Below are 25,919 nucleotides of genomic sequence, written 5' to 3'. Positions count from 1 at the left end.
ACGGGTTCTGGTCCTCCGGTCAGTCACTCAAGATATCCTGTTCGTGGACGCCAAATTGTTGTGGAATTTTTAGTTATCAAGATCACACACTAAGTGAGAATCGAACAAAGTATTTTATTAAGACGCTGATCAGCAATGAGAGTCGCACAGTCAAAGGAGTTTGTCTGCGTGAGTCTGGCGAGATACAAGGGAGCTTAGTTAATATACCAGGCATGAGCTGATAACAATCACAGTAGGAGGTCATTGTTTTTAAATTTCTCACATAGCTGTTAACAAATGTTACGGGAGTGAAGGGTGCAAAGGAGGAAGCTCACTAAACTCTCAACATCTGTTGAGGGGATGAGAGAGGGGGGAAGGGTGTGAGAAGGAGTTCTTATCTAAATACACACGACATACAAAGTGTAACCTACAAACTATAAGGGTTATATGAATAAATTTTCCATTACAATATTTTTCCCGTTCTGCCTTCGTGGCCTGCTGGAGGCCGGACACGAAGCTTTGGGAGTTTTGGTTTTTTTCTTTTGTGTAAAAGCTGCAGATTCAAAGACATAAAACAAACCGCAACAACGCTCCAGCTCATTTATTCACAGTTTTATTGATTGTCTTTTAGGATGGGCTTCATGTAGGAAGTGCTTCTTCATCCATCTGGAGCCAGGAGCATGCCCGCATCGGTCCACTGCGGTGGAGGCATTTTCAGCCGCCACGTCCGAACCTACCGAGACCTTTAGCCTCTATTAGAAGCAGCAGCTGAGTCTCCTCCAGGGTTTCTGCAGCTAAAAGCAGAGCAATGAAAGCTAGCAGGTAAAAAACAGGACTCGGGGTCAGGCATGGCCATGTTACATTAGCATCATCTGCAGGAGGAGAAATCAGGCCAGAGCCACGAGAAAGAAAAGCTACTCTGAACTAAGCACTAGGTTTTCTGTCTGAGGTTAAACCACCAGGTCCATAAAAGACAAAAGAAAATGTGGGAAACAAGAAAATAAAAGACAGAAAAACATTTGTGATCTTCACAGAAATCAGACTGAAATGAGTTCAAACTGTTTTAAATCTAAAAAGCATCCAGCAGGACAGAAAGGTCTTCATCCAGCACCAACACTTAATTATTAGAGCAGAAACTCTGCAGAGGATCAGAGATCGGAGCTGGATCTGGTTTCCAGGAGCTTCTGGTCTTCCTGAACCCATCAAGTCCGAGAGTTAACGTCCACTTTGAGGCTCCGCTTCAACAGCAGGGAGATGCACACACCAGTCACCTCTATGAGGGTTAAAACCACACACACATGTCCTGGAATACATAAAAACCGTCCCAGCTGATCTGAGCTCAGGATTCCACAGGAACTCGGGAGAAGCTCCACATCCACCTGATTCAGGTTGCTTTCTATTCAGGTCCTCCTCTTGGACAAAATCTGTATTAACCAGCTACTTAGAGACAACTAATTCTTGAAATGATTTATGCCATAAGGGACAGTTTCTTGGTATTTTCCTTCCAGAGTCCTCATCCACGAAGTCTGGATGAATAAACCAGAAGCCTGAACCAGGAAAGCTGAACCAGGAAGCTGAATGGCGTAAGTTACCATGTATGAAAGTATAAAAGCTCCGCCTCCGGCCAATCAGATCTCTTGGAAAGTGCCCGCCCATTCCTAGAAGATCCCGTCCACGTTGGTGGTGGCTGGTGAGAGGAGGAGTTTAGAGACAGATGCATCGTTAGGTGAAGGAACGAAGCCTGGTATCTGTGAAGGATGTTTCTGTGCTGGTTCTGGTTCTCGTTTAGCTAACCAGGGCTAATTATAACGCTCACATGGGGCGGAGCCTCCACAGACCTGGGTGGAGATTATGAAGTAAGGAACTGAGGAAGCTCCGCCCGAAATGTCTGGGCCGTAATAATCAGTGATGTCCCATCAATTAATGTCCAATAGTCTCACCAAGTTACGCTTTAACAGAGCCAGCGTCCTTCCTGGCTGTTTGCTACGGCAACACTGATGCTTCAGGCCAGCTTCGTAGTATCCTGAATGTCTGGTACGTCAGCCAGGTAACCGAGATATCCGGGGGGTTAACTACGCTTCCTGGTTCAGGAATCTGATGAGATTAATGGACACATCTGCAGCTGATCTGGATAAAACTGACTCCACCTTTATTTCTCAATAAAACACGTCAGATGGAAGCATTCTCCTCGTGTCCACTGTGGTTGTCCCGTTGTCCTCTGGTTGTCCCGGGTTGGCATGTAGTCTCAGAGAAGTGTCCTCTGCTCCAGCGGCAGACTGGTCCACCAGGCACTTCAGCTGCTCCTCTCCCAGCTTGATCTTGTCTTCCAGCTTTTACGCTGCTCGATGATGAGGGCCGACTTCATCTTGACGAAGTGTCTGTAGTCGTCCAGACTCGCAGCATCAAAGTGGACTCCATGATTCCGGATACCAGCCGTTCCCTACGGTCCAGGTTCTCCTTTAGCTCCTTGGCATCCTCGTGGCTGCCTCATCAGTAGTTACGTTTCTCAGTCAGAGTTCGCTGATGGAAGACAAAACCAGGAATATGATCAACAAGAAACAGCTGATTGCTGCTCAGACACACAGACGTGACCAGAATAGGTGACAAAAATTGACATTATTGGCTTCATTACATTTATTTATTTTCTGATTAGATGTTTAATTCTCTTCTGTAAGTCGTAACTTTATATTAATGAATAAAAAACTGACATGTTTAACAGCCACCTTATGAACTTGTGTGCTCGAGGGTTCAGGTTTAAGGGCTGGGGGGTCATGTTCAGGATCAGGGGTCAGGATCAGGTTCAGGGTTCGGGTTCAGGGCTCGGGGGTTACCTTCTCCTCTGGCGGAGCCTCCACCTCCAGGCTGTTGAGGGCGTTCTCTAACCCGGGCGAGTCTCACCCGACAGCGACAGCAGCAGACTCACCGCCTTGTCCAGGTCACCTACGAACATGCGGAACTTGTCGAGCTGGTTGGGTTGGCAGAGACGCGGACGGTGGCCTCCACGTCGTGGGCCCAGAGCCTCATTGTCGTCCACCGTCCTCCTGCAGACTCTGCCGAGCCTCCCGCAGCACTTCCAAGCTTCCTCGCCAGGCTGGAGATAAGCTGTTGCTGGACAGTGAGGAAGATCATGTCACTGAATGCCAGCAAACCCAGCGTCTCTCCGTCTGAGAGGAATTAAATTCTACCGTTTTACTGACGAGGTCCACGTCCAGCTCGTCCTCAGAGTCCTGCTCCTCCAGCTCCTCCTGCATGTCCTTCATCTTAATGAGGAGCTCGGCTTTGGGAGCTGATGTGTTGTAGTAGGAGGAGCTGGGTACCAGGGAGGCTGCTGCTGAAGCAGAGACCTCCTCTCCTCCACCCTTGATGGACACAAACACAGAGTCAGAGCTCCGGAGGCATCTCAGGCCAAAAACAGGAAAAATGGACTTCTCATATTCATCCTGAAACCTTTCTGATCTGAGACAAGGGTGTGTGGTGTGTGCGTGTGGTTGTGTGGGTGTGTGTACTGTAAGGGGGGTAGTGATGAACTACGGGGGCTGCTGGGGAAGAACTGTCTCTGATTCTGTCTGTGGTGGTTTTAATGCTCCTGTCCAGCTTCCTGGATGGAGGCGGTACTAACAGGGTGTTGCCCGGGTGGGCGGATGCGGCTGCAGTGCATCTGGCCCTCTTCTGGACTCGGGTGGTGTAGATGGAGTCCAGATCTGGTAGACAGCGGCCCACAATCCCCTAACCTGTCCTCACAACCCAGTTCCTCTTGTGGAACCTCCTAACCTACTGCTGGAATTACAAACTTAAACATTTTATAACATCAGGTTTATAGATGCGGTTCTTGGTGGTGTCTTCTAAGATTTAATTTAATAAAACGATTTGCCGGCTGGTGTGAGACCAGTGATCTGCAATGAAAGCCGAGTAAGACAAAGGAGATGGTTGTAGACTTCAGGACGAAGTCACCCCTACCACCCCAGTGAACATCCAGGGAAAAGACATGGACTCTAACAAGTACAACCTGGTTGTGTTCACCTTAACAGTAAACTGGACTGGACCACAGACATCCTGTATAAGAAGGACCAGAGTCAACTCCATCTGCTGAGGAGACTGAGGTCCTTCAGAGTCTGTAGACTCTGTTAAAGGACATTTTATGGTTCTAGTCGTAGCCTTGTCCTCTAGGTCTGCAGGGGAGCAGTTGGTCTGCAGTTGGTCCGGGACACTTATGTATATAAGTATGTCCATAGATATCGATGATATTATCTTTTTTAATATTTCCATAATCCTTCTATAATGCACACTGTGTATGGTGGGGGGGTGTCCCACCTTTTGGTGCTCCTGGGGGGACAAGGTGGGCAGTCTGGACCCTGCAGAGACCCTCCTTGCGCTGCTGGGCCCCCTCCAGGATTTTCTCCTCTGGGGGAAGAGTCCTTCCATCAGGTCCATCGGTGGTCTTCCTGCCCCTCTGGTCCAGGATGTCACCAGAGATTTGTATTTTCCCATGATGTCCCTCGCCAGCTTCTCCTCTTGGCGTCTTCCGCCAGGTGATGGACAACGGCCGACGCCCCAAATCGGGTTGTGGTTCTTTGCACAGCCTGGCGGGTGTAGGCGCTGAAAAGGGACGATGCCGGCCACTTCGGAGCAGGCCCAGAGACGGGGGGCAGGACGGAGGCTCGGTCATGCTGTAGGTGTCGTTGACTTTGAGGCAGGTAGGCTCGGCCCCCCCCGCTCCGAGCTGTCCTCGGCGTGAACAATCCTCACGGGGACTTTCCTCACCAGACTACTCATGTCCATCACCGTCTGGAAGGTCCTCCTCTGATCTGGAGGTGTGAAAACTATTGTCAGGATCAAAGTCATCAATATGTTTATTAATTATTGTTTAATTCTGAGCATCATTTTCTCCACATAATGTCCAGACAGCCCAGAAATGGATGAGTTATAATAAAAATAAAATAATAAAAAAAAATAACATTTTCTTGTGGCATAAAAAAGTATTTTTAATTTCATTCATGTGATGGTCGTTCGATGGAAACATCAAGTTTTTACTGCGGGATAAACCAAACGTCTCATTTTTCATGTGTTTAAATCCACAACGTCTCCAGTTCTGACGGACGACGTCGTCTCCGACCGAGGCCGATCAAGGACGCCAATCGATGGCTTATCAGTCCCTGTCTCCATTGTCATGGTTTCGCCTTGGGGTGTTGAGGGAAGCTTCTCCTGGTGGAACAGAAGAAAGTCTTTAGGTGACAGGAAGTCTGCTTACCGGAGCACCGAGCCATCCCTCGTAGACACGGGGGGTGGTTTGTCCGTCAGCCTCAGAGGACAGAACTGTGGGGACGGAGAGCGTCCTCCATCAGTCCCGGGAAGAGGCAGAGCAGCTGTGGAGGAGAATGAGGGGGATGGGGAGGAAGGTGGTGCTGGCTGCTCCTCTGGAGGAGGGGAGCCGGGTGTGACGGAGGAGATCTGGGAGCTGGGCCGAGGTGACCGGGATGCAGCTGGGAATTCCTGGGAGGATGATGTGGTTTCTGGACCTAAAAGTGGCCTGGGTGGCGTCTGGGCAGTCTGCCTAGAGCTGGAGCTGGGGCTGAGGCTGCAACGGCTGGGGGACAGTGTAGTTTTGGTGGGACTGGCGGTGTCTGGTCTGACTCTGTGGTCTGGAGAAGCCGGGACAGAGACCGGAAGGACCAGCGGTGGGCTGTGGTCAGACCTGCTCTCTGCCTTCATCCTGTAGGTCAGAATAAACAAAAATAAACAAACGTCTTGCATGAGGAAAACATTCCTGGATCTGTTCAGGTCCACCATCCACTCTACCTCCCACTGGGAGGCGGTGCAGAGCCATAAAACACAAGCTTCCAGACAGAAACAGTTTTCTGATGCCCCGTGTCCTCCTCCCTCCTTCCATCTGCAGCTTTTATATGTATTAGTTTTACTGCATCTTTAACGTGTCTGTGAACTGATGTTTCACTGCAAAGAGCAGAAAACGGGTTCTGATGCCACTTTCTGTTGAACAAAGCTGGCTGGAATGAGATGACAGAGGTCCACATGCTGCTGTGGGAGTGTCGCCTCAGAGGGACGAAACCAAAACCAAACACTGAGGATGGATTACATGTCAGCGGAAGCTTCCAGAAGCTGTCTATGAGATGTTTCTACCAGCGCTGACGGTGTTTTACTGCCTTAGTTCTCAGTTCTTTTCCATGTTTTTAAGGTCAAAGCTTCTTTATTTTAACTTTCTGTTTACATAAAGAACGAAATGTGTTCCTCTTAAAGCCCAGGAGAACACAGACAGTAGATGCAAACAAGATAAAAGAAAGAAATAGAAGATACTAAAAACCAGGGTTGGAATTACGGGGGATCTAAGGGGAGCTTGGCCCTGAAAGGCAGAGGATCCCTTAAAGACATTCAGCTGATTCTCGTGTTCAAGCCGATACGAAACGACGCAGGTGATGCGCTCTGCTCCTTCAGCACCATGGACAGCGGCGCTATGTGCCCTATCATGCGTGTGCACTAGGCTCTGCATCTTCACTGCTTTCACGAGTTGATTTGATTACGATGATCTTGTCGAGTTGAACCAACGATACTGCACATTTCCACCTTCTTCATCAAAGAGTACAAGCAGTCAGATCATTATGAACCTTATTTATAATTACGTCAGAAATCAATCTGAACGTCCTGATATTGACAAACATCATAAACATGTAAAAATTATGTCATTTTCAACTTCATTATTGAACTTTATTGTTCCAGAAATCCTTACTGTGATGTTCTGGTGAAGCTGCCCTCTAGTGGTGACATTTCTTGCAGGAGAACAGTGTGTTTTGTCCCTTCAGTCTTTCCGTAGTCAGATCAGACAGAATAATGACGTTAAGATGTTTTCATGTTCTTCTTCATGAAAACATTTGCCTGGAAGTATTCTAGTCAGTTTGTAATTGAACACAGAATATTGTTGAGGTAAACATTTGCTGATGGAAAAGTTGTTTAAGCCCTTTAGTCAGTTTACCGCTAGCCTGCCAACGGTATTAGCTTTAAGCTAACATCGGTATTTACACATTTTTATGTTTAATCTTACATGATTTCACTGAGACAATGAATATATTTCCAGTGGTGTATTTTCTGTATGTCTGCTCAGTTTTACAAGTTTCCTAAGTGACGGTTTTGGATCAGCTGAGCTTTTGCAGCAGCTAGTTCAGCCACACCCGCTAGAGGCGGCAGAATATTTACATTATATTATTATAATCCATGGTGTTGCATCAATGCAGAACTGTCCATGTCCACATCTCAGTGCATTTAGAAACCATTAAATTCAACACCGCTAGTGTGCACGTGACTTGTAAGGCTGCCCCGAAAGCCCCGGTAAATAATCATGAATGAAACATCAGACTTTGGATGCTGAAATGAATCCTGTTCATGAGTCCAAGCAAGAGAAGACGGGAAGAATCTGAGCAGCGCTTCAGAAAAACGCCTCCAGAGTAAAACAAGCTGAAAGACGAGGCTGAAAGCTGGAGCGTCTCACCTTGTTCACGGCAGGTCAGCAAGCTGTGGATTCATTTCAACGTTTTACAAAGATACCGACCAGGCACACACAGGTAAGTGTTCCAGGAAAAACCAGTCCTGTCTCCTCCACTGTAGATAACCGGGAATAATCTAGATTTATGTTGCAGGTGGAGTCCAGGAGGAAACACCAGCTGCAGATGAAGTTAGAACCCCATCAGAAAAGCTCCTGCTCCATGTCGGCACAGATCGACCATTCCAGGAAACTTCCTGGTGTTTCCTCCTTCGTTACCTTGTCTTATTCATTACAAGCCGAACTTTCTGAATCACTTAACAACCAAGTAAAGAAACCATGAGCTCTGTGTGTAATTATTTGGGTGTGTTCTTTAACGCTTTGATGGAAACGTAAATCTCACCTGGCTGAGCTGCTCTGCTGGGACTGAAGATCTCTCCATGGAGACTGGATATTCTGCAAGAAAAAAAACACATGTAGGGTTTCCTGGCCTAACATGGCTCACCACTTCATACATGCAACGTCCTAACTTCCATCTTCTCATGCACATGATTGCTTGCTTGTCATTGGACGAAGGCAGGAGTGATGTAATGCCCTTCTCCCTGATCCAAACATGAATGAACATCTCCTGCCTACCAGGGACATCCAGCTACTGACCTCCAATCCCCCTGAAAGATGAAAGCAGGTGTAGTTTAGCTCACCTGAGTGTAGAAGTCTGCAGATGGGGACGACCTGGACCGCTCGTGGATGCAAACGGTCTTCTCCTCAGCACCTGCATCCAGGATATTCTCTGCTGAGTAATACCTCCCCTGTGTCTTGGTCTCTGGTGATTTTTTCTGTTGATTCCACGTGGCCAGGTAGTCGGCGAAGGTCCCGAGCCTCTGCTGCTCCAGTAAGACCTGATTATGTCCAGGACTCAGGTGACTGGGGTCTCCAGGTGGGGTAGCCTCGTCGCACTCTCTAGACGGGGGTCTGTCTTTGGGTTTGCTTGAGTTGTTGGGGTCTGTGTTCGGGTTTATGGCGTGGCATGACCTCAGCGCAGGCTTGGAAAAGGCCGGTTTGGGCTCCTCTGAGCCTGTTTGGGATTCTCCTTCCACTCCCACCTTATCCATCTTATCAGGCTCTGAGAAGGAGTGCGTCCTCTTCGCCGGGTGGAACCGCCTACGGCCTCGAACGCGATTGTTGGAGCTTCTGAAAGCTGGCATCTCTGGTTCGAGGGGTTCCAAGTCTCGTCTCTGGAAGGAGGTGGCCTGCAACACCCTGGCTTGAGCCTCTTTTAAATGGTCCTTGTAGGTATTAGATGCGGAAGCCTCCATGGAGGGCCACTCTTCAGCCTCCTCGTTCTCTGCGGTCAGTGTTGCGGCGCTGCGACTCTTCTGCAGCTGCGCTCTCTTCTGCTGGATCTCCTTACGGAGTGTGGTGGCGTAACGGTCGCTGCGGCGATTCGCCTTCCCGCTGCTGGTTGTCATGGTTTCACCGGCATCCTGAGGGGGCGTGACGGAGGCGGGAGTAGCTGCTGGTTGCCTCTCAGTTAGACTCTGACTCTCTCGGGCTAAGGAGTGGAGGAGCGGAGTTTTCAGGGGAGATATTCGGTGATCTTCCTGAAGGACCCAGGGGTCCCGGAGCCCTGAAAGGTTAACCTTATGATCACTACTCTGCTGGGACGGAAAGAGTCGTTTTATATCATGAGAGTTTCCTTCGGTTCTCTTTGGATCTTCTGGGCTGTGGCTTCGGAGAGGAACCTCATAGGAATGGTGGTCTAAGTGGAGACCATTCCCAGGATGGGGATTACGCTCCTTAATTTCAGTGTGAGGCACCTGGGACTGAGGTACGGCATACTTTGCCTTAACGTTTGTCTTTAGAGAACTCTGGAACTCACTGCTTCTTAGCCAGTGGGGTTTCTCCATCTCCCCCCTCCAGCCCTCAGTTTTTCCCTGCCTGGCCTGTTGCTCAGCAGTGTGGACCGGATGCTTCCCTGCCAGGCCGTAGTACCTGCTGTGCCCCCTGCTGTCCAGGCCGGGGTTGGCCATGGACGCTGCGGAGTGCCGTACGTGTTTACGGCTGAAGGCGGTGGTGGGCAGATCCTGCAGGCTGCGATAGTAGCTTCCTACGCTCTGAGTCTTGGTTGGGGGAGGCGTCCTGGTCTGCAGGTAGAAGGGGCTTTCGTCGCTGTACTGCCTCTGGTGTGCCGGCAGTGCAGTGTAATGAGACGGTCTGACGTCGCTGCTGGACGAGGAGAATAGCTTGTTTGGGTGGTTCTGGGATCGGAGGCAGGTCCGGTTGCTTTCCGCCAGTTTCTCCAACGATCGGCCGTGGCTCTTTGCCGAACCAGATGGCCTTTCCGAGTAAGGAAACACTTTCGTGGCAGCAAAGCTATCACTGCGGAGTGGGGGAGGCGGCGAAGGAGGAGACTGAGACTTCTTCTCTGGTACCTGCCACACCGGACCGACACTTGGCCTCCCGGCCGTGGGGACCTGAGCTGCAGGCTGCTCTTCAGCTGGTGAGCCATCCCAGCCTCCGTTGCCAAGAGATGTCTGCAGATGCCAAAATCGCTCATCCTGCTGAGATCCGTCATTCTGGACAGCCTTAAAGAAAATGTTTTCAGAGCTGGTGCCTTTCCTCCCAGATCCAGGAGGGCTGGAGCCACTGGAGAAACAGCTGAACCCCGAGTCTCGCTTGTTTCCAGTGAGATGCTCGGCACTGCTGATGTATTTTGGAGGGGACAGTGGAGCCGGGCGGTACGGATGGGAGGGACGCTCCAGCCTCTCCATGCTGCTTACTGGACCTGGATGACAACTTTCCTCAGGCTTCTGGTCCCCGTAAGTAGACAGTTCTTTGGACCTGCCACAATCCAGAAAAAAACAAATCCTGAATAATTCTGCCACATTTTCTCTCTACTGCATGTTTGTGTTTCTGTCTTAGAATAGAAAAACAAACATGATCTAAAGAGATTTTATACTTTTGTATAATTTATTTAATTATTTATATAATGTGGACATTTTATTTTGCAGTCCCATTTTTATTTTGTGTTATAGTCAAATAAAGGGGCGTGGTTATCTCTGTATAGGCGTGGTTATCTGTAACCAATGTTTCCCTGACCGGCCTGCTGCTTCTTCACGGTTGCTGATCTCAGATGAAATAGTGCTTTTTAGGCTTACTTCTGTCATGACGAGTTTTCCTCATTTGCAAGGCCGGGTATGCAGTACAATAGTAATATGTATGTAATACCTGGCAAGTATTTTAATGGACTAATAATATATCACGCACCCCTTGGTCATGACAGACTGACAAGTGCTGGCCTGTCTGCATAATTCACACTTGTTTTATCCTCTTCAGCATGAAAGGACTAAAAACTAATTCCTTCTAGAGGGATGATGCTCTGATCCCAGCGACGCCCTGCAGGAGGTGGTGGACAAGGAAGAAGTAGAAGGTAGGTCAGGAAATGAAGGGTATCTGTGGGCTTTAGTGAATGTTTGTGGAACATCTAGAGAACTCTTCATTTTGACATTGCAGGAGACATTTCCTCTGGGTGTGTGCACCGCGGTCTCAAGAGCTAACCGTGGGAAACACTTTGCTGTGATTGGTCAGTCGAGTTGAGAATTTACAGATGACTTCCTGAAGTGCAGCACAACCCCAGACAGATAACACGCCCCTTCATTTCAATGTAAGAACTGTAAGTAAACGAGCAAAATAAAAGTTCCACATTAAATGAAATGCCATTATAAAACAAGTAATAAAAAATCATCAATGTGTCATTACAAAATAAATTTAAATTTTATCAATTTATTTATATTTATGGGATTGTCTTTAATTTGAGTATTTATTTATTATGAACGAAAACCAAACATCTAACTTATAGAAACTATGTATTAAATCAAAGATCCAACATTTACTGTCCTGGAGGCTGGAATCTGACCTGGAAGGTAGAAATCTGACCTGAATCTGAACTGAATCTGACCTGGAAGCTGGAATCTGACCTGGAAGGTAGAATCTGACCTGGAATCTGACCTGGAAGCTGGAATCTGACCTAGAAGCTGGAATCTGAAATCTGGAATCTGACTGGAATCTGACCTAAAGGTAGAATCTGACCTGGAATCTGGACTCTGACCTGGAAGCTGGACTCTGACCTGGAATATGACCTGGAAGCTGAACCTGGAAGGTAGAATCTGACCTGGAATATGACCTTAGAAGCTGACCTGGAAGGTAGAATCTGCCTGGAAGGTAGAATCTGACGTGGAATCTGACCTGGAAGCTGGAATCTGACCTGGAAGGTAGACTCTGACCTGGAATCTGACCTGGAAGCTGGGATCTGAAATCTGGAATCTGACCTGGAATCCGATATGGAATCTGACTTGGAAGGTAGAATCTGACCTGGAAGGTAGAATCTGACCTAGAATCTGGAATCTGGAATCTGACCTGGAAGGTATAATCTGACCTGGAATCTGAAATCTGACGTAGAATCTGGAATCTGACCTGGAATCTGACTTGGAAGGTAGAATCTTACCTGGAATCTGGAATTTGACCTGGAATCTGACCTGGACGGTAGAATCTGACTTGGAATCTGAACTGGAAGGTAAATTTTGACCAGGAATGTGGAATGTGGCCTGGAATCTGACCTGGAAGGTAGAATCTGACCTGGAATCTGACCTGGAAGCTGGAATCTAAAATCTGTACTGTGAGCTGGAATCTGACCTGGAAGGTAGAATCTAAACTGGAATGTGGAATCTGACCTGGAAGGTAGAATCTGACCTGGAAGATGTTATCTGACCTTGATTCTGGAATCTGACCTGGAAGGTAGAATCTGACCTGGAATCTGGAATCTGACCTGGAATCTGACCTAGAATCTGGAATCTGACCTGGTATCTGACCTAGAAGGTAGAATCTGACCTGAAATCTGGAATCTGACCTGGAATCTGGAATCTGACCTGGTATCTGACCTGGAAGGTATAATCTGACCTGGAATCTGACCTGGACTCTGATCTAGTAGGTAGATTCTGACCTGGAATCTGGAATCTGACCTGGAATCTAACCTGGAATATGACATGGAAGCTGACCTCAAAGGTAGAATCTGACCTGGAAGCTGGAATCTTACCTGGAAGGTAGAATCTGACCTGGAAGCTGGAATCTGGAATCTGACCTGGAGTCTGACCTGGACTCTGACCTTGAGCTGTAGTCTGCCCTGGAAGGTAGAATCTGACCTGCAATCTGGAATCTGACCTGGAATCTGGAATCTGACCTGGAAGCTGGAATCTGAAATCTAGAATCTGACCTGGAAGCTGGAATCTGACCTGGAATATGACATGAAAGCTGACCTCAAAGGTAGAATCTGACCTGGAATCCGGAATCTGACCTGGAAGCTGGAATCTGACCTGGAAGGTAGAATCTGACCTGGAATCTGACCTGGAATCTGGAATGTGATCTGGTATCTGACCTGGAAGGTATAATCTGACCTGGAATCTGACCTGGAATCTGGAATCTGACCTGGAAGGTAGAATCTGACCTGGAATCTGGAATCTGACCTGGAAGCTGACATCTGACCTGGAAGCTGGAATCTGACCTAGAAGCTGACATCTGACCTGGAAGCTGGAATCTGACCTGGAAGCTGACATCTGACCTGGAATCTGGAATCTGACCTGGAATCTAACCTGGAATATGACATGGAAGCTGACCTCAAAGGTAGAATCTGACCTGGAAGCTGGAATCTTACCTGGAAGGTAGAATCTGACCTGGAAGCTGGAATCTGGAATCTGACCTGGATTCTGACCTGGACTCTGACCATGAAGCTGTCGTCTGCCCTGGAAGGTAGAATCTGACCTGGAATCTGGAATCTGACCTGGAATCTGGAATCTGACCTGGAAGCTGGAATCTGAAATCTAGAATCTGACCTGGAAGCTGGAATCTGACCTGGAAGCTGGAATCTGACCTGGAATATGACATGGAAGCTGACCTCAAAGGTAGAATTTGACCTGGAATCCAGAATCTGACCTGGAAGCTGGAATCTGACCTGGAAGGTAGAATCTGATCTGGAAGCTGGAATCTGGAATCTGACCTGGAATCTGACCTAGAATCTGGAATCTGACCTGGTATCTGACCTGGAAGGTAGAATCTGACCTGGAATCTGACCTAGAATCTGGAATCTGACCTGGTATCTGACCTGGAAGGTAGAATCTGACCTGAAATCTGACCTGGAATCTGGAATGTGATCTGGTATCTGACCTGGAAGGTATAATCTGACCTGAAATCTGACCTGGAAGCTGGAATCTGAAATCTAGAATCTGACCTGGAAGCTGGAATCTGACCTGGAAGGTAGAATCTGACCTGGAATCTGGAATCTGACCTGGAAGCTGACATCTGACCTGGAAGCTGGAATCTGACCTGGAAGGTAGAATCTGACCTGGAAGCTAGAATCTGGAATCTGACCTGGACTCTGAACTTGAAGCTGGAATCTGCCCTGGAAGGTAGAATCTGATCTGAAAGCTGGAATCTGACCTGGAAGCTGACCTGGAAGGTAGAATCTGACCTGGAATATGACCTAGAAGCTGACCTGGAAGGTAGAATCTGACCTGGAATCTGACCTGGAAGCTGGAATCTGACCTGGAAGGTAGACTCTGAAATCTGGAATCTGACCTGGAATCCGATCTGGAATCTGACTTGGAAGGTAGAATCTGACCTGGAATCTGACCTGGAAAGTAGAATCTGACCTGGAATCTGGAATCTGACCTGGAAGGTATAATCTGACCTGGAATCTGAAATCTGATGTGGAATCTGGAATCTGACCTGGAAGGTAGAATCTGACCTGGAATGTGGAATCTGACCTGGAATCTGACCTGGACGGCAGAATCTGACCTAGAATCTGGAATCTGACCTGGAAGCTGACATCTGACCTGGAAGCTGGAATCTGACCTGGAAGCTGACATCTGACCTGGAAGCTGACATCTGACCTGGAAGCTGGATTCTGACCTGGAAGGTAAAATCTGACTTGGAAGCTGGAATCTGGAATCTGACCTGGTATCTGACCTGGACTCTGACCTTGGAGCTGGAATCTGACCTGGAAGGTAGAATCTGACTTGGAACCTGGAATCTGACCTGGAAAATGACCTGTAATCTGGAATCTGAAATGGAAGCTGGAATCTGACCTGGAATATGACATGGAAGCTGACCTCAAAGGTAGAATCTGACCTGGAATCCGGAATCTGACCTGGAAGCTGGAATCTGACCTGGAAGGTAGAATCTGATCTGGAAGCTGGAATCTGGAATCTGACCTGGAATCTGACCTAGAATCTGGAATCTGACCTGGTATCTGACCTGGAAGGTAGAATCTGACCTGGAATCTGGAATCTGATCTGGTGTCTGACCTGGAAGGTATAATCTGATCTCGAATCTGATCTGGAATCTGGAATCTGACCTGGAAGCTGGAATCTGAAATCTAGAATCTGACCTGGAAGCTGGAATCTGACCTGGAAGGTAGAATCTGACCTGGACTCTGACCTGGAATATGACCTGGAAGCTGAACTGGAACATAGAATCTGACTTGGAATCTGGACTCTGGCCTGGAATCTGATCTGGAAGGTACAATCTGACCTGGAATCTGACCTGGAAGCTGGAATCTGACCTAGAAGCTGGAATCTGACCTGGAAGGTAAAATCTGACTTGGAAGCTGGAATCTGGAATCTGACCTGGAATCTGACCTGGACTCTGACCTTGGAGCTGGAATCTGACCTGGAAGGTAGAATCTGACTTGGAACCTGGAATCTGACCTGGAAAATGACCTGGAATCTGGAATCTGACCTGGAATCTGACCTGGAAGCTGGAATCTGACCTGGAATATGACATGGAAGCTGACCTCAAAGGTAGAATCTGACCTGGAATCCGGAATCTGACCTGGAAGCTGGAATCTGACCTGGAAGGTAGAATCTGACCTGGAATCTGACCTGGAAGCTGGAATCTGACCTGGAATCTGACCTAGAATCTGGAATCTGACCTGGTATCTGACCTGGAAGGTAGAATCTGACCTGGAATCTGGAATCTGATCTGGTATCTGACCTGGAAGGTATAATCTGACCTGGAATCTGATCTGGAATCTGGAATCTGTCCTGGAAGCTGGAATCTGAAATCTAGAATCTGACCTGGAAGCTGGAATCTGACCTGGAAGGTAGAATCTGACCTGGACTCTGACCTGGAATATGACCTGGAAGCTGAACTGGAACATAGAATCTGACTTGGAATCTGGACTCTGGCCTGGAATCTGATCTGGAAGGTACAATCTGACCTGGAATCTGACCTGGAAGCTGGAATCTGACCTAGAAGCTGGAATCTGAAATCTGGAATCTGACCTGGAATCTGACCTAGAAGGTAGAATCTGACCTGGAAGCTGGACTCTGACCTGGAATATGACCTGGAATCTGACCTGGAAGGTAGAATCTGACCTGGAATCTGGAATCTGATCTGGTATCTGACCTGGAAGGTATAATCTGACCTGGAATCTGATCTGGAATCTGGAATCTGACCTGGAAGGTAGAATCTGAACTGGAATCTGGACTCTGACCTGGAATCTGGAATCTAACCTCGAATCTGACCTGGAAGCTGGAATCTGACCTGGAAGCTGGAAACTACCCTGGAAGGTAGAATCTGATCTGAAAGCTGGAATCTGACCTGGAATCTGACCTGGAAAATGGAATCTGACCTGGAAGCTGGAATATGACTTGGAAGCTGAAATCTGGAATCTGACCTGGAATCTGACATGGACTCTGACCTTGAATCTGGACTCTGACCTGGAATCTAGAATCTAACCTGGAATCTGACCTGGAAGCTGGAATCTGAAATCTAGAATCTGACCTGGACGCTGAATCTGACCTGGAGCTGGAATCTGACCTGGAAGCTGGAATCTGACCTGGAAGCTGACATCTGGACCTGGAAGCTGGAATCTGACCTGGAAGCTGACATCTGACCTGGAAGCTGGAATCTGACCTGGAAGGTAGAATCTGACCTGGAAGCTGGAATCTTACCTGGAAGGTAGAATCTGACCTGGAAGCTGGAATCTGACCTGGAAGCTGACATCTGACCTGGAAGCTGGAATCTGATCTGGAGCTGACTCTGACCTGGAAGCTGGAATCTGACCTGGAAGCTGACATCTGACCTGGAAGGTAGAATCTGACCTGGATCTGGACTCTGACATGGAATCTGGACTCTAACCTGGAATCTGACCTGGAAGCTGGAATCTGAGCTGAAGGTGAATCTGACCTGGAATCTGGACTCTGACCTGGAATCTGGAATCTAACCTGGAATAGTGACCTGGAAAGCTGGAATCTGACCTGAAACTTGAATCTGACCTGGAAGTAGAATCTGACCTGGAAGCTGGAATCTTACCTGGAAGGTAGAATCTGACCTGGAAGCTGGAATCTGGAATCTGACCTGGACTCTGACCTTGAAGCTGGAATCTGACCTGGAATCTGACCTTGAAGCTGGAATCTGACGTGGAATCTGACCTGGAAGCTGGAATCTGACTTGGAAAATGACCTGGGAAAATTATCTGGAAGCTGGAATCTGACCTGGAATCTGACCTTGAAGCTGGAATCTGACATGGAATCTGAAACTCTGAGCTGGAATATGACCTGGAATATGACCTGGAAAATGACCTGGAAGCTGGAATCTGACCTGGAATCTGACCTGGAATCTGACCTGGAAGCTGGAATCTGACTTAGAATCTGACCTGGAAGCTGGAATCTGACTTGGAATCTGACCTGGAAGCTGAAATCTGAGCTGGAATCTGACCTGGAAAATGACCTGGAAGCTGGAATCTGATCTGGAATCTGACCTGGAATCTGACTTGGAAAATGACCCTGGAAAATTAATCTGGAAGCTGGAATCTGACCTGGAATCTGACCTTGAAGCTGGAATCTGACATGGAATCTGAAATCTGAGCTGGAATATGACCTGGAATATGACCTGGAAAATGACCTGGAAGCTGGAATCTGACCTGGAATCTGACCTGGAATCTGACCTTGAAGCTGGAATCTGACTTAGAATCTGACCTGGAAGCTGGAATCTGACTTGGAATCTGACCTGGAAGCTGAAATCTGAGCTGGAAGCCTATTCCGGAGACTGATCATCGTTGCTTCATTATGAATGTTTCTGTCAGTTTTCTGGATGTTTCCTGAACTGTTGCTTAACTCTCGGGGCACCCGTAAGGACCAAACATGTCATTTCTACTTATTCAGTTCAGTATCTCATTCAGTTTAAATGCTAAATGTATAAAACTTTGCAAAAGATTTTTCTTTAATATAATGTTTTTGATCACTTAAGATATGTACAAGACAGACTCTGTGTTTGGAACCTATTGAGTAATATTGACTCCCATTATAACCGCGTATTTTGGATATACTGTTATCCTGACGTACCTAATAAGTTTAAGCCTGTACCTTCAAAATACAGGAAAACAGGTTTTAGGCTGGAAGTTTTTTTCAACTTCCCAACACACCCTAAAAAGTTTCATATAGTCATTCTCCAAACGCTCACACAAATTCTACAGTTGTTTCTATGTTCTACATTTGGCTGCTGCTTTTCCTCTTCCTGATCCTCTTCTTCTCTGGTTTGTTTCTTTCGCTCGGTCACATGTCACTGCATACATTCTGGTCATTTACCGCCCTCCGGGTGGCAGTATAGCTGAGTTTTGTCTCTGAAATGGACATGATTCTCTCTGACATTCCTGATGATGGCACACCACTAATTGTCATGGGAGACATGAACATTCACATTGACAAACCACAGGCAACTGACTTTCTGGCTCTTATCTACTCTTTCAATCTCAAACTGGTTCAGACTCCTCCAACACACAAACGCTGGCAATACTCTTGACTGGTGCTGACCAGAAACTGCTCCACAGCCGACCTGTCTGTCACCCCCACTGCACCTCTCTGACCACTTCCTGGTTAAATTCTCTGTCTTCCTTCCTCATGTCAATCAAGCGGCTCCAAAAATTGGTGTCCTACCGCAGAAACTTGAGATCCCTCAGAACCTACACAGCTGTCTGATGTTTACTCTACCCTCCCTTCCCACTCAGACTTCTCCTTACTGTCTGTTAATGAGGCTACAGAAACACTCTGCTCCTCTCCTCGCCTCCTCTCTGGACAAACTCTGTCCTCTGGTGTCAAAACCAGCCAGACAAAACCCTCCCAGTCCATGGCTCACAGAGGCTACTAAGGGATCACAGAACCGGACTCAGGGCTGCTGAAAGAAAGTGGCGCAAATCAAAGAGCACACTGACTTGTCTGAGTACCAGCAAAACACTTGTAACTTTCACATCCAGCCTAAAGGCGGCCAAGATAGCCTTTTATCAGAACAAGATCCACAATGCTCCCAACACACGACAACTGTTCATGGCGTTTAACTCTCTTCTATCTCCACCACCTGCTCAGCCTCCCACTGTGCTGACTGCAGAAAATGTTTGCTTTCCTACTTCACTGAAAAGGTTGCTACCATCAGTAACCAATTCACTGAGCCTGACCAACTCAGCCTTACCAAACCAGCTACTGGTACCTCACTATGCTCCTTCCGCTCTCTAAATGAGGACGAAGTCTCTAAACTGCTAGTCAGCTCAAAACCCACAACCTGTCCTCTTGATCCTGTTCCCTCTGACATCCTGCAGAGCATTTTACCTACAGTCAAATCTGCAGTAACTCATATTTTCAACTCCTCTCTTAAGTCCGGTGTCTTTCCTTCTGCCTTCAAGCAAGCTCGGGTTACCCCACTGCTGAAGAAACCCACACTCAACCCAGCCCAGGTTGAAAACTACCGGCCGGTCTCACTGCTTCCATTCATGTCTAAATTACTAGAGCGTGCCGTCTTCAGTCAGGTCTCACAGTTCCTCCAAGACAACAACCTGTTAGATCCATATCAGTCTGGATATAAGCAAGGTCACTCTACTGAAACTGCTCTCCTGTCAGTTACTGATTCCCTACGGCTTGCCAGATCCACTGGTCAATCTCAGTCCTTATACTGCTGGACCCTGTCGGCTGCCTTTGACACGGTCAACCATCATATACTGTTCTCCACACTCTTAGAGCTTGGCATCTCAGGATCTGTCCTCTCGTGGTTTACATCCTACCTCACAGGGAGATCATTCAAAGTATCTTGGCGAGGGGGCGTGTCCAGATCACATGGGCTGACAACAGGGGTGCCTCAGGGCTCGGTGCTTGGCCCTCTTCTCTTTTCCCTATACACCTCCTCACTCGGTGCAGTCATTAGCTCTCATGGTTTCTCCTACCACTGCTATGCAGATGACACTCAGCTTTTCCTTTCTTTCCCACCTGATGACACAACCGTCTCAATGCGAATATCAGCATGCCTTGCTGATATCTCTGCATGGATGAAGGATCGCCACCCTTCAGCTAAATCTGTCCAAGACTGAGCTTATTGTCTTCCCAGCCAGTCCTTCTTTACCACCACAGATAAGTGTGCAGCTTGACTCAATCACACTAGTGCCTACATCTTCTACCAGGAATCTTGGTGTCATGGTAGACAACCAGCTGACCTTTAAGGACCATGTTGCCTCGGTTCCCGGTCTTGCCGATTTGCTCTCTACAACATCAGGAGGATCAGACCCTACCTGACTGAACACACGACCCAGCTCCTGGTCCAGGCTCTGGTCATTTCACGCATTGACTACTGCAACTCCTTACTGGCTGGCCTGCCTGCATGCTCAGTTAAACCTCTGCAGATGATCCAGAACGCAGCAGCACGTCTGGTCTTCAACCAGCCCAAAAGAGCTCATGTCACTCCGCTGCTAATTGCTCTTCACTGGCTTCCAGTTGCAGCGCATCAGATTCAAAGCTCTGCTTCTGGCTTACAAAACAATAACCCAAACGGCTCCGGTCCTACCTCCACTCCTTAATCCAGAGCTACACTCCTCTCGAAACTTACGCTCTACCAGTGAAAGACGCCCTAGTGCTCCCACCACAAGGTGGCGCCACATCAGTAGCTAGGACTCTTCTCCTCTGTTGTTCCCCGGTGGTGGAACCATCTACCAAACTCCGTCCGATCCGCAGAGTCCGTATCCACTTTTAAGACCAAGCTAAAGACTCAGTTGTTTAAGGAGCATTTCCACATTTAGCTTAACTAAATGAGTCAGAAAGATTTGTCCAGCTTTTTGGCTCAACCAAGTACTGAAGAAGCTGTGTGCACTTATGCCCAAGATGATATTGTGTGATGAAATCATGCACTTATGCCCAAGTTGATATTATGTGATGAAATCATGCACTTATGACCTACTTGATATTGTGTGATGAAATCGTGATCCTGTATTTAAATAAAATGACTAAAAAAAAAAAAAAAAAAAAAAAAATTATATGCACTGCACTAGCACTACATGACAGAACCTGGGTCCAACTGGACTCAAAAGCGGTCTGACTATCACTTAATTATGACGTCCCATCTTGTTTGAATTCATGCTTGTGTTGTTCTTCCTCTCAAATGTAAGTCGCTTTGGATAAAAGCGTCTGCTAAATGACTGTAGAATAGAATAGAATAGAATAGAATGTCAGCTGCTCAGCGCTGCCCCCATGATTTTCGGTGGCATTGCTCCGTCTTCTGTGTCAAGCGATGAATAGCTAAGCTCCCTGAAATTACGCTCATAATGGACGTTGAAGACGGATGGAACTGTTTGTCCATCTGAGTCATGAGTACTGGTCAGGGGGGCACATCCTTCCACCCTGAGTCCTGGACCCACTTCAGTCCGCTTACTGGCCAAACAGATCCATGGATGACGCCGTCTCCCAGGTGCTGCCCACCATCCTCACCCATCTGGACAAGCACAGGGGACTCTGTAAGGATGCTGTCCATTGACTTTAGTTCAGCTTTTCATTACTACAGTCCCACCACTCTCCACTCCAAGCGCGCTCAGCCTGAGGCTGAACTCCACCGTGTGTGGGTGGGCATCGGGTGTAGCCATGGACAACTCCAGCACCAGAGTGAAGCTCATGGACGACACTGTCGCAGCTGGTTGCATCAACAATGATAATGAGCGGGCGGAGACAGGGGAGGTGTAGAACCTGGCAGAGTGGTGCCATGCTAACACCCTCCTGCTAAATGTAGACACAACTAAGGAGATGATTGCCCACTATGGGAGGAGCCAGCAGAGGAACTACACCCCTCTGAGGATTAATGGGACTCTGATGAAGAGGGGGTGCAGGTTCCATTACCCGGACTCTGCACATAGACAGCCAGGCGAAGAAGGTGAGGCAGCAACATCTGAGGAAGTTCAGAGTCTCTCTGAGGATCATGAGGATGTTCTACACTGGAGCAGCATAGGAACAGAATCATGGAGACCCTCATCATCCGAACAACGGTGTGGTGGATTGGGGGTGGAACTTAAAGAAGGAAAAGAACCAACATTTCTCTTTCTCTCTTTGGACGGGAAACTGCCTCCAGATGACGACAAATGTCATCTTTTTTTTTTTTTACTATAAAGTGGTTTTATCCTGGTGGAAAGAAGTTTTGAGGCCAGACAGCAAAGGATAAGACATGTTTTCTGACTTTTACAAACATAAAGCATAGATCGGGTCTTCTTCTGCCTCTGGTTCGGTGAATCTTGGTCATAGTGAGGTGAAACTTCAGCTGTGGAATCTGTGGGACGTTAACTTCAGAACGTTTAGAGCGACTCCGCTGGATGAAGTCCTGAGTGTTTCCGTCACAGCGTTCCTGGCTGGGATTCTGGGAAGCACCGGATTTTTCTGGTGTTTCAGAAATTATTACTGATTATTAAATGATAAATAAGTAAATGAACTTGGAGTTTTATAAAATATTTATCTGAGAAGGTTTTTAATATTCAAAACAAACAGCTGCTGTTACAGTGAGCTGGAAATGAACCGATATCCAATCATAGTAGGGCTGCTAGGAATCGAATCAATTCAGGAAACGATACCTGCTCAAGAAAAACATAAAGGTTTTCCAAAAAGAGGATCATCAGACTTTCTTCTGTGGATGTAGATATTTGTGAAAAAACCAACTGAATGACGAGAAAAATTAACTGAAATAAGTTAAAGTTGACTGCTTTGAATTGTGGTTCAACAGAACTATTAAAAAACCAAACAAGCATGCTGGGACCCGAACCCGACCTCATCCAGAGCTTATCTCAGCCATAGAGAGAGACACAAGCAGGAAAAGACTTTTTCTGCTTGTACTGTAGGTGGTCCGGAGAACGGAGGTGGGCGCGTCCTTGGACCGGAGGTCGGAGGTGGGCGTGTTATTGGACCGGAAATGGGCACGTCCCTGGACCCGAGGATCGGAGGTGGGCGTGTCCTTGGACTGGAGAACTGAGGTGGGTGTGTTATTGGACCGGAATGGGCACGTCCCTGGGCCAGAGATCGGAGGTAGGAGGCGCGTCCTTGGACCGGAGGTCGGAGGTGAGCGCATCCCTGGACCGAAGATCGGAGGTGGGCGCGTCCTTGGGACAGGAGATCAGAGGCAGGCGCGTCCCTGGGCCAGAGATCGAAGGTGGGAGCGTCCTTGGACCGGAGATGGGCACGTCCCTGGGGCCGGAGATCGGAGGTGGGTGTGTCCTTGAACCGGAGATGGGCGCGTCTCTGGATCGGATATCGGAGGTGGGCGCATTCTTGGATTGGAGATCGGCGTGTGCTCTGGACCTGAGATCGAAGGTGGGCACGTCCCTGGACCGGAGATCGGAGGTGCCATCCAGTGCTTTCTGTCTGCTTTGAGGTGGTCAGAATCTGAAAGTTGAGATGTTTTGCTCATGTTAAAGAATCCATCAGGGATTTAAGGAAAAGCCCCGGATCATCTTCAATCTTGAATCCAGCCTGGATCAAGACAGATGGTGTTCATTGGCAAAAGGGACATAAAAAACTAACTAAATAAAAATACCATAAAACTTTGTATCTGTGATTACGTCTGAAGTTGTTAAGATCTGTAATTTTTATGACTATGACACCGTTTTAGCACCTAAAATGTCATTTTTTTTATCAGTAAATGCACATAAAATAATAACGCCTCAAAAATCCACGTTCTTATCACTTACTGACCCAGTAAGTCAGCTGCACTAACCTCAAATATTTCACTTTGCATCTTACTTCTGGAGATAATAACAATGAAAGACTTGTTACTGGTTCCCCGAGGGAAGGATCAGACATACAGGTTAAAACCAGTGCGTTACCTGAAGGCACCACAGTGAATCTCAGCCTATAAAATCTCACCCTGCTTCATGCTGGGGTTTCCAGATATCTGCTGGGATGGCCTTCCCACCGGCTGCCTCGGACTCCTCTTCTGTCAGCTTGGAGGAATGCCAGGAATGAGGCCGTGAGCCCGGATCGTTTTTCCTACAAAGCAGAGGAGCAACTTTCCACAATCCAGCTAGGTCACCACAGGAAAACCAGTATTCAGCTGGTGTTACAGACTGGTTTTAATTAATCACAAACAGCTGATAATAACATCTCCTGAATTCTTTCTGTTTTTCTTTGGCCTCTAAAATTCCAGATAAAAGCAGCTCATGAATCTGCAGTTGTTTCAATCAGCTGGTCGTGGGCCGAAGGTCAGAACATCACTGATATATGATAACAATAAACATGCAGCGCTGAACAAGAGGAGGAGGAGGTGGAGAAGAACTGGAAGAGGAGAAGAGGAGGAGGTGGAGGAAGAGGAGGAGAAGGAGGAAGAGGAGGTGGAGGAGGAGGTGGAGGAGGACTGGTTGAACGTACCCTCTGAAGCGGTTCTTCCTGGAGAGCATGTTGACAAAAACACATGTTTATTTATTTAGCAGAAAACCAAGACTACCAGGATCACCAGGATTACCAGGACCACCAGGATTACCAGGACCACCAGGACTACCAGGACCACCAGGAATACCAGGACCACCAGGATTACCAGGACCACCAGGATTACTAGGACCACCAGGATTACCAGGACCACCAGGACTACCAGGACTACCAGGACCACCAGGACTACCAGGACCACCAGGATTACCATGACCACCTGGACTATCAGGACTACCAGGATTACCAGGACCACCAGGACCACCATTACAACCAGGACTACCAGGAAACCAGGACTACCAGGATAACCAGGACCACCAGGATTACCAGGACTACCAGGACTGATCACAGCTCCACTACCACCAGGACTACCAGGACCACCAGGACTACCAGGACCACCAGGACTACCAGGATTACCAGGACCACCAGGACCACCAGGATTACTAGGACTACCAGGAAAACCAGGACTACCAGGACTACCAGGATCACCAGGATCACCAGGACCACCAGGACTGATCACAGCTCCACTACCACCAGGACTACCAGGACCATCAGGATTACCAGGACCACCAGGATTACCAGGACCACCGTGACTAGCAGGATTACCAGGGCCACCAGGATTACCAGGACTACCAGGACCACCAGGATTACCAGGACCAACAGGACTACCAGGACCACCAGGACTACGAGGACCACCAGGACTACCATTACAACCAGGACTACCAGGAAAACCAGGACTACCAGGATCACCAGGACCACCAGGATTACCAGGACTACCAGGACTGATCACAGCTCCACTACCACCAGGACTACCAGGACCACCAGGATTACCAGGATCACCAGGTTTACCAGGATCACCAGGACTACCAGGACCAACAGGATTGTCAAGACCACCAGGACTACCAGGATCAGCAGGACTACCAGGATTGATCACAGTTCCACTACCAACAGGATTACCAGGACCACCAGGACTACCAGGATTACCAGGACCACCAGGACTATCAGGACTACCAGGATTACCAAGACTACCAGGACTGATCACAGCTCCACTACCACCAGGATTACCAGGACTACCAGGATTACCAGGACCACCAGGACTACCAGGACTACTAGGATCACCAGGACTACCAGCAAAACCAGGACTACCAGGATTACCAGGATTACCAGGACTACCAGGATTACCAGGACCACCAGGATTGATCACAGCTCCACTACCATCAGGACTACCAGGACCACCAGGACCACCAGGATTACCAGGATTACCATGACCACCAGGACTATCAGGACTACCAGGATTACCAGGACCACCAGGATCACCATTACAACCAGGACTACCAGGAAAACCAGGACTACCAGGATAACCGGGACCACCAGGATTACCAGGACTACCAGGACTGATCACAGCTCCACTACCACCAGGACTACCAGGACCACCAGGATTACCAGGACTACCAGGACTACCAGGACTGCCAGGATCACCAGGACTGCCAGGACCACTAGACGGTACCTCATAGAGCTTCGTAATATCTTGGTGAGGAAGCTTCTGGCTACGTGAACTTCGGTCTCTGACATTGTTGAAGGAGAAACTACATCCACCATTTTAACCCTGATAGGATGAAGAAGAGGAGGATGAGAGAGAGGAAGATGAAGAGGAGGATGTAGAGAGAGGAAGATGAAGAGGAGGATGGTGAGGATGA

At 48.0% G+C, this 25,919-nt stretch overlaps 1 protein-coding gene and 1 pseudogene across 1 annotated transcript; one reads left to right on the top strand and one right to left on the bottom strand.

The window, feature by feature from the left end:
• Positions 1 to 1,558: 1,558 nt before the first annotated feature.
• LOC121635529 lies at positions 1,559 to 24,542 on the bottom strand (annotated as a pseudogene).
• On the top strand, positions 24,196 to 24,923 carry LOC121635528 (collagen alpha-4(IV) chain-like; the record flags this gene model as incomplete). The annotated part of the gene is made up of 2 exons (XM_041978731.1): positions 24,196 to 24,424; positions 24,823 to 24,923. Coding segments are annotated over exons 1-2 (330 nt in total), but the record flags the coding sequence as incomplete, so codon positions are not given.
• Between the last annotated feature and the right edge of the window lie 996 nt (positions 24,924 to 25,919).

The sequence above is a fragment of the Melanotaenia boesemani genome, chromosome 24 (assembly GCF_017639745.1).
Source record: "Melanotaenia boesemani isolate fMelBoe1 chromosome 24, fMelBoe1.pri, whole genome shotgun sequence".
NCBI lineage: Eukaryota > Metazoa > Chordata > Actinopteri > Atheriniformes > Melanotaeniidae > Melanotaenia > Melanotaenia boesemani.
This window is presented reverse-complemented; position numbering and strand designations above follow the sequence as displayed.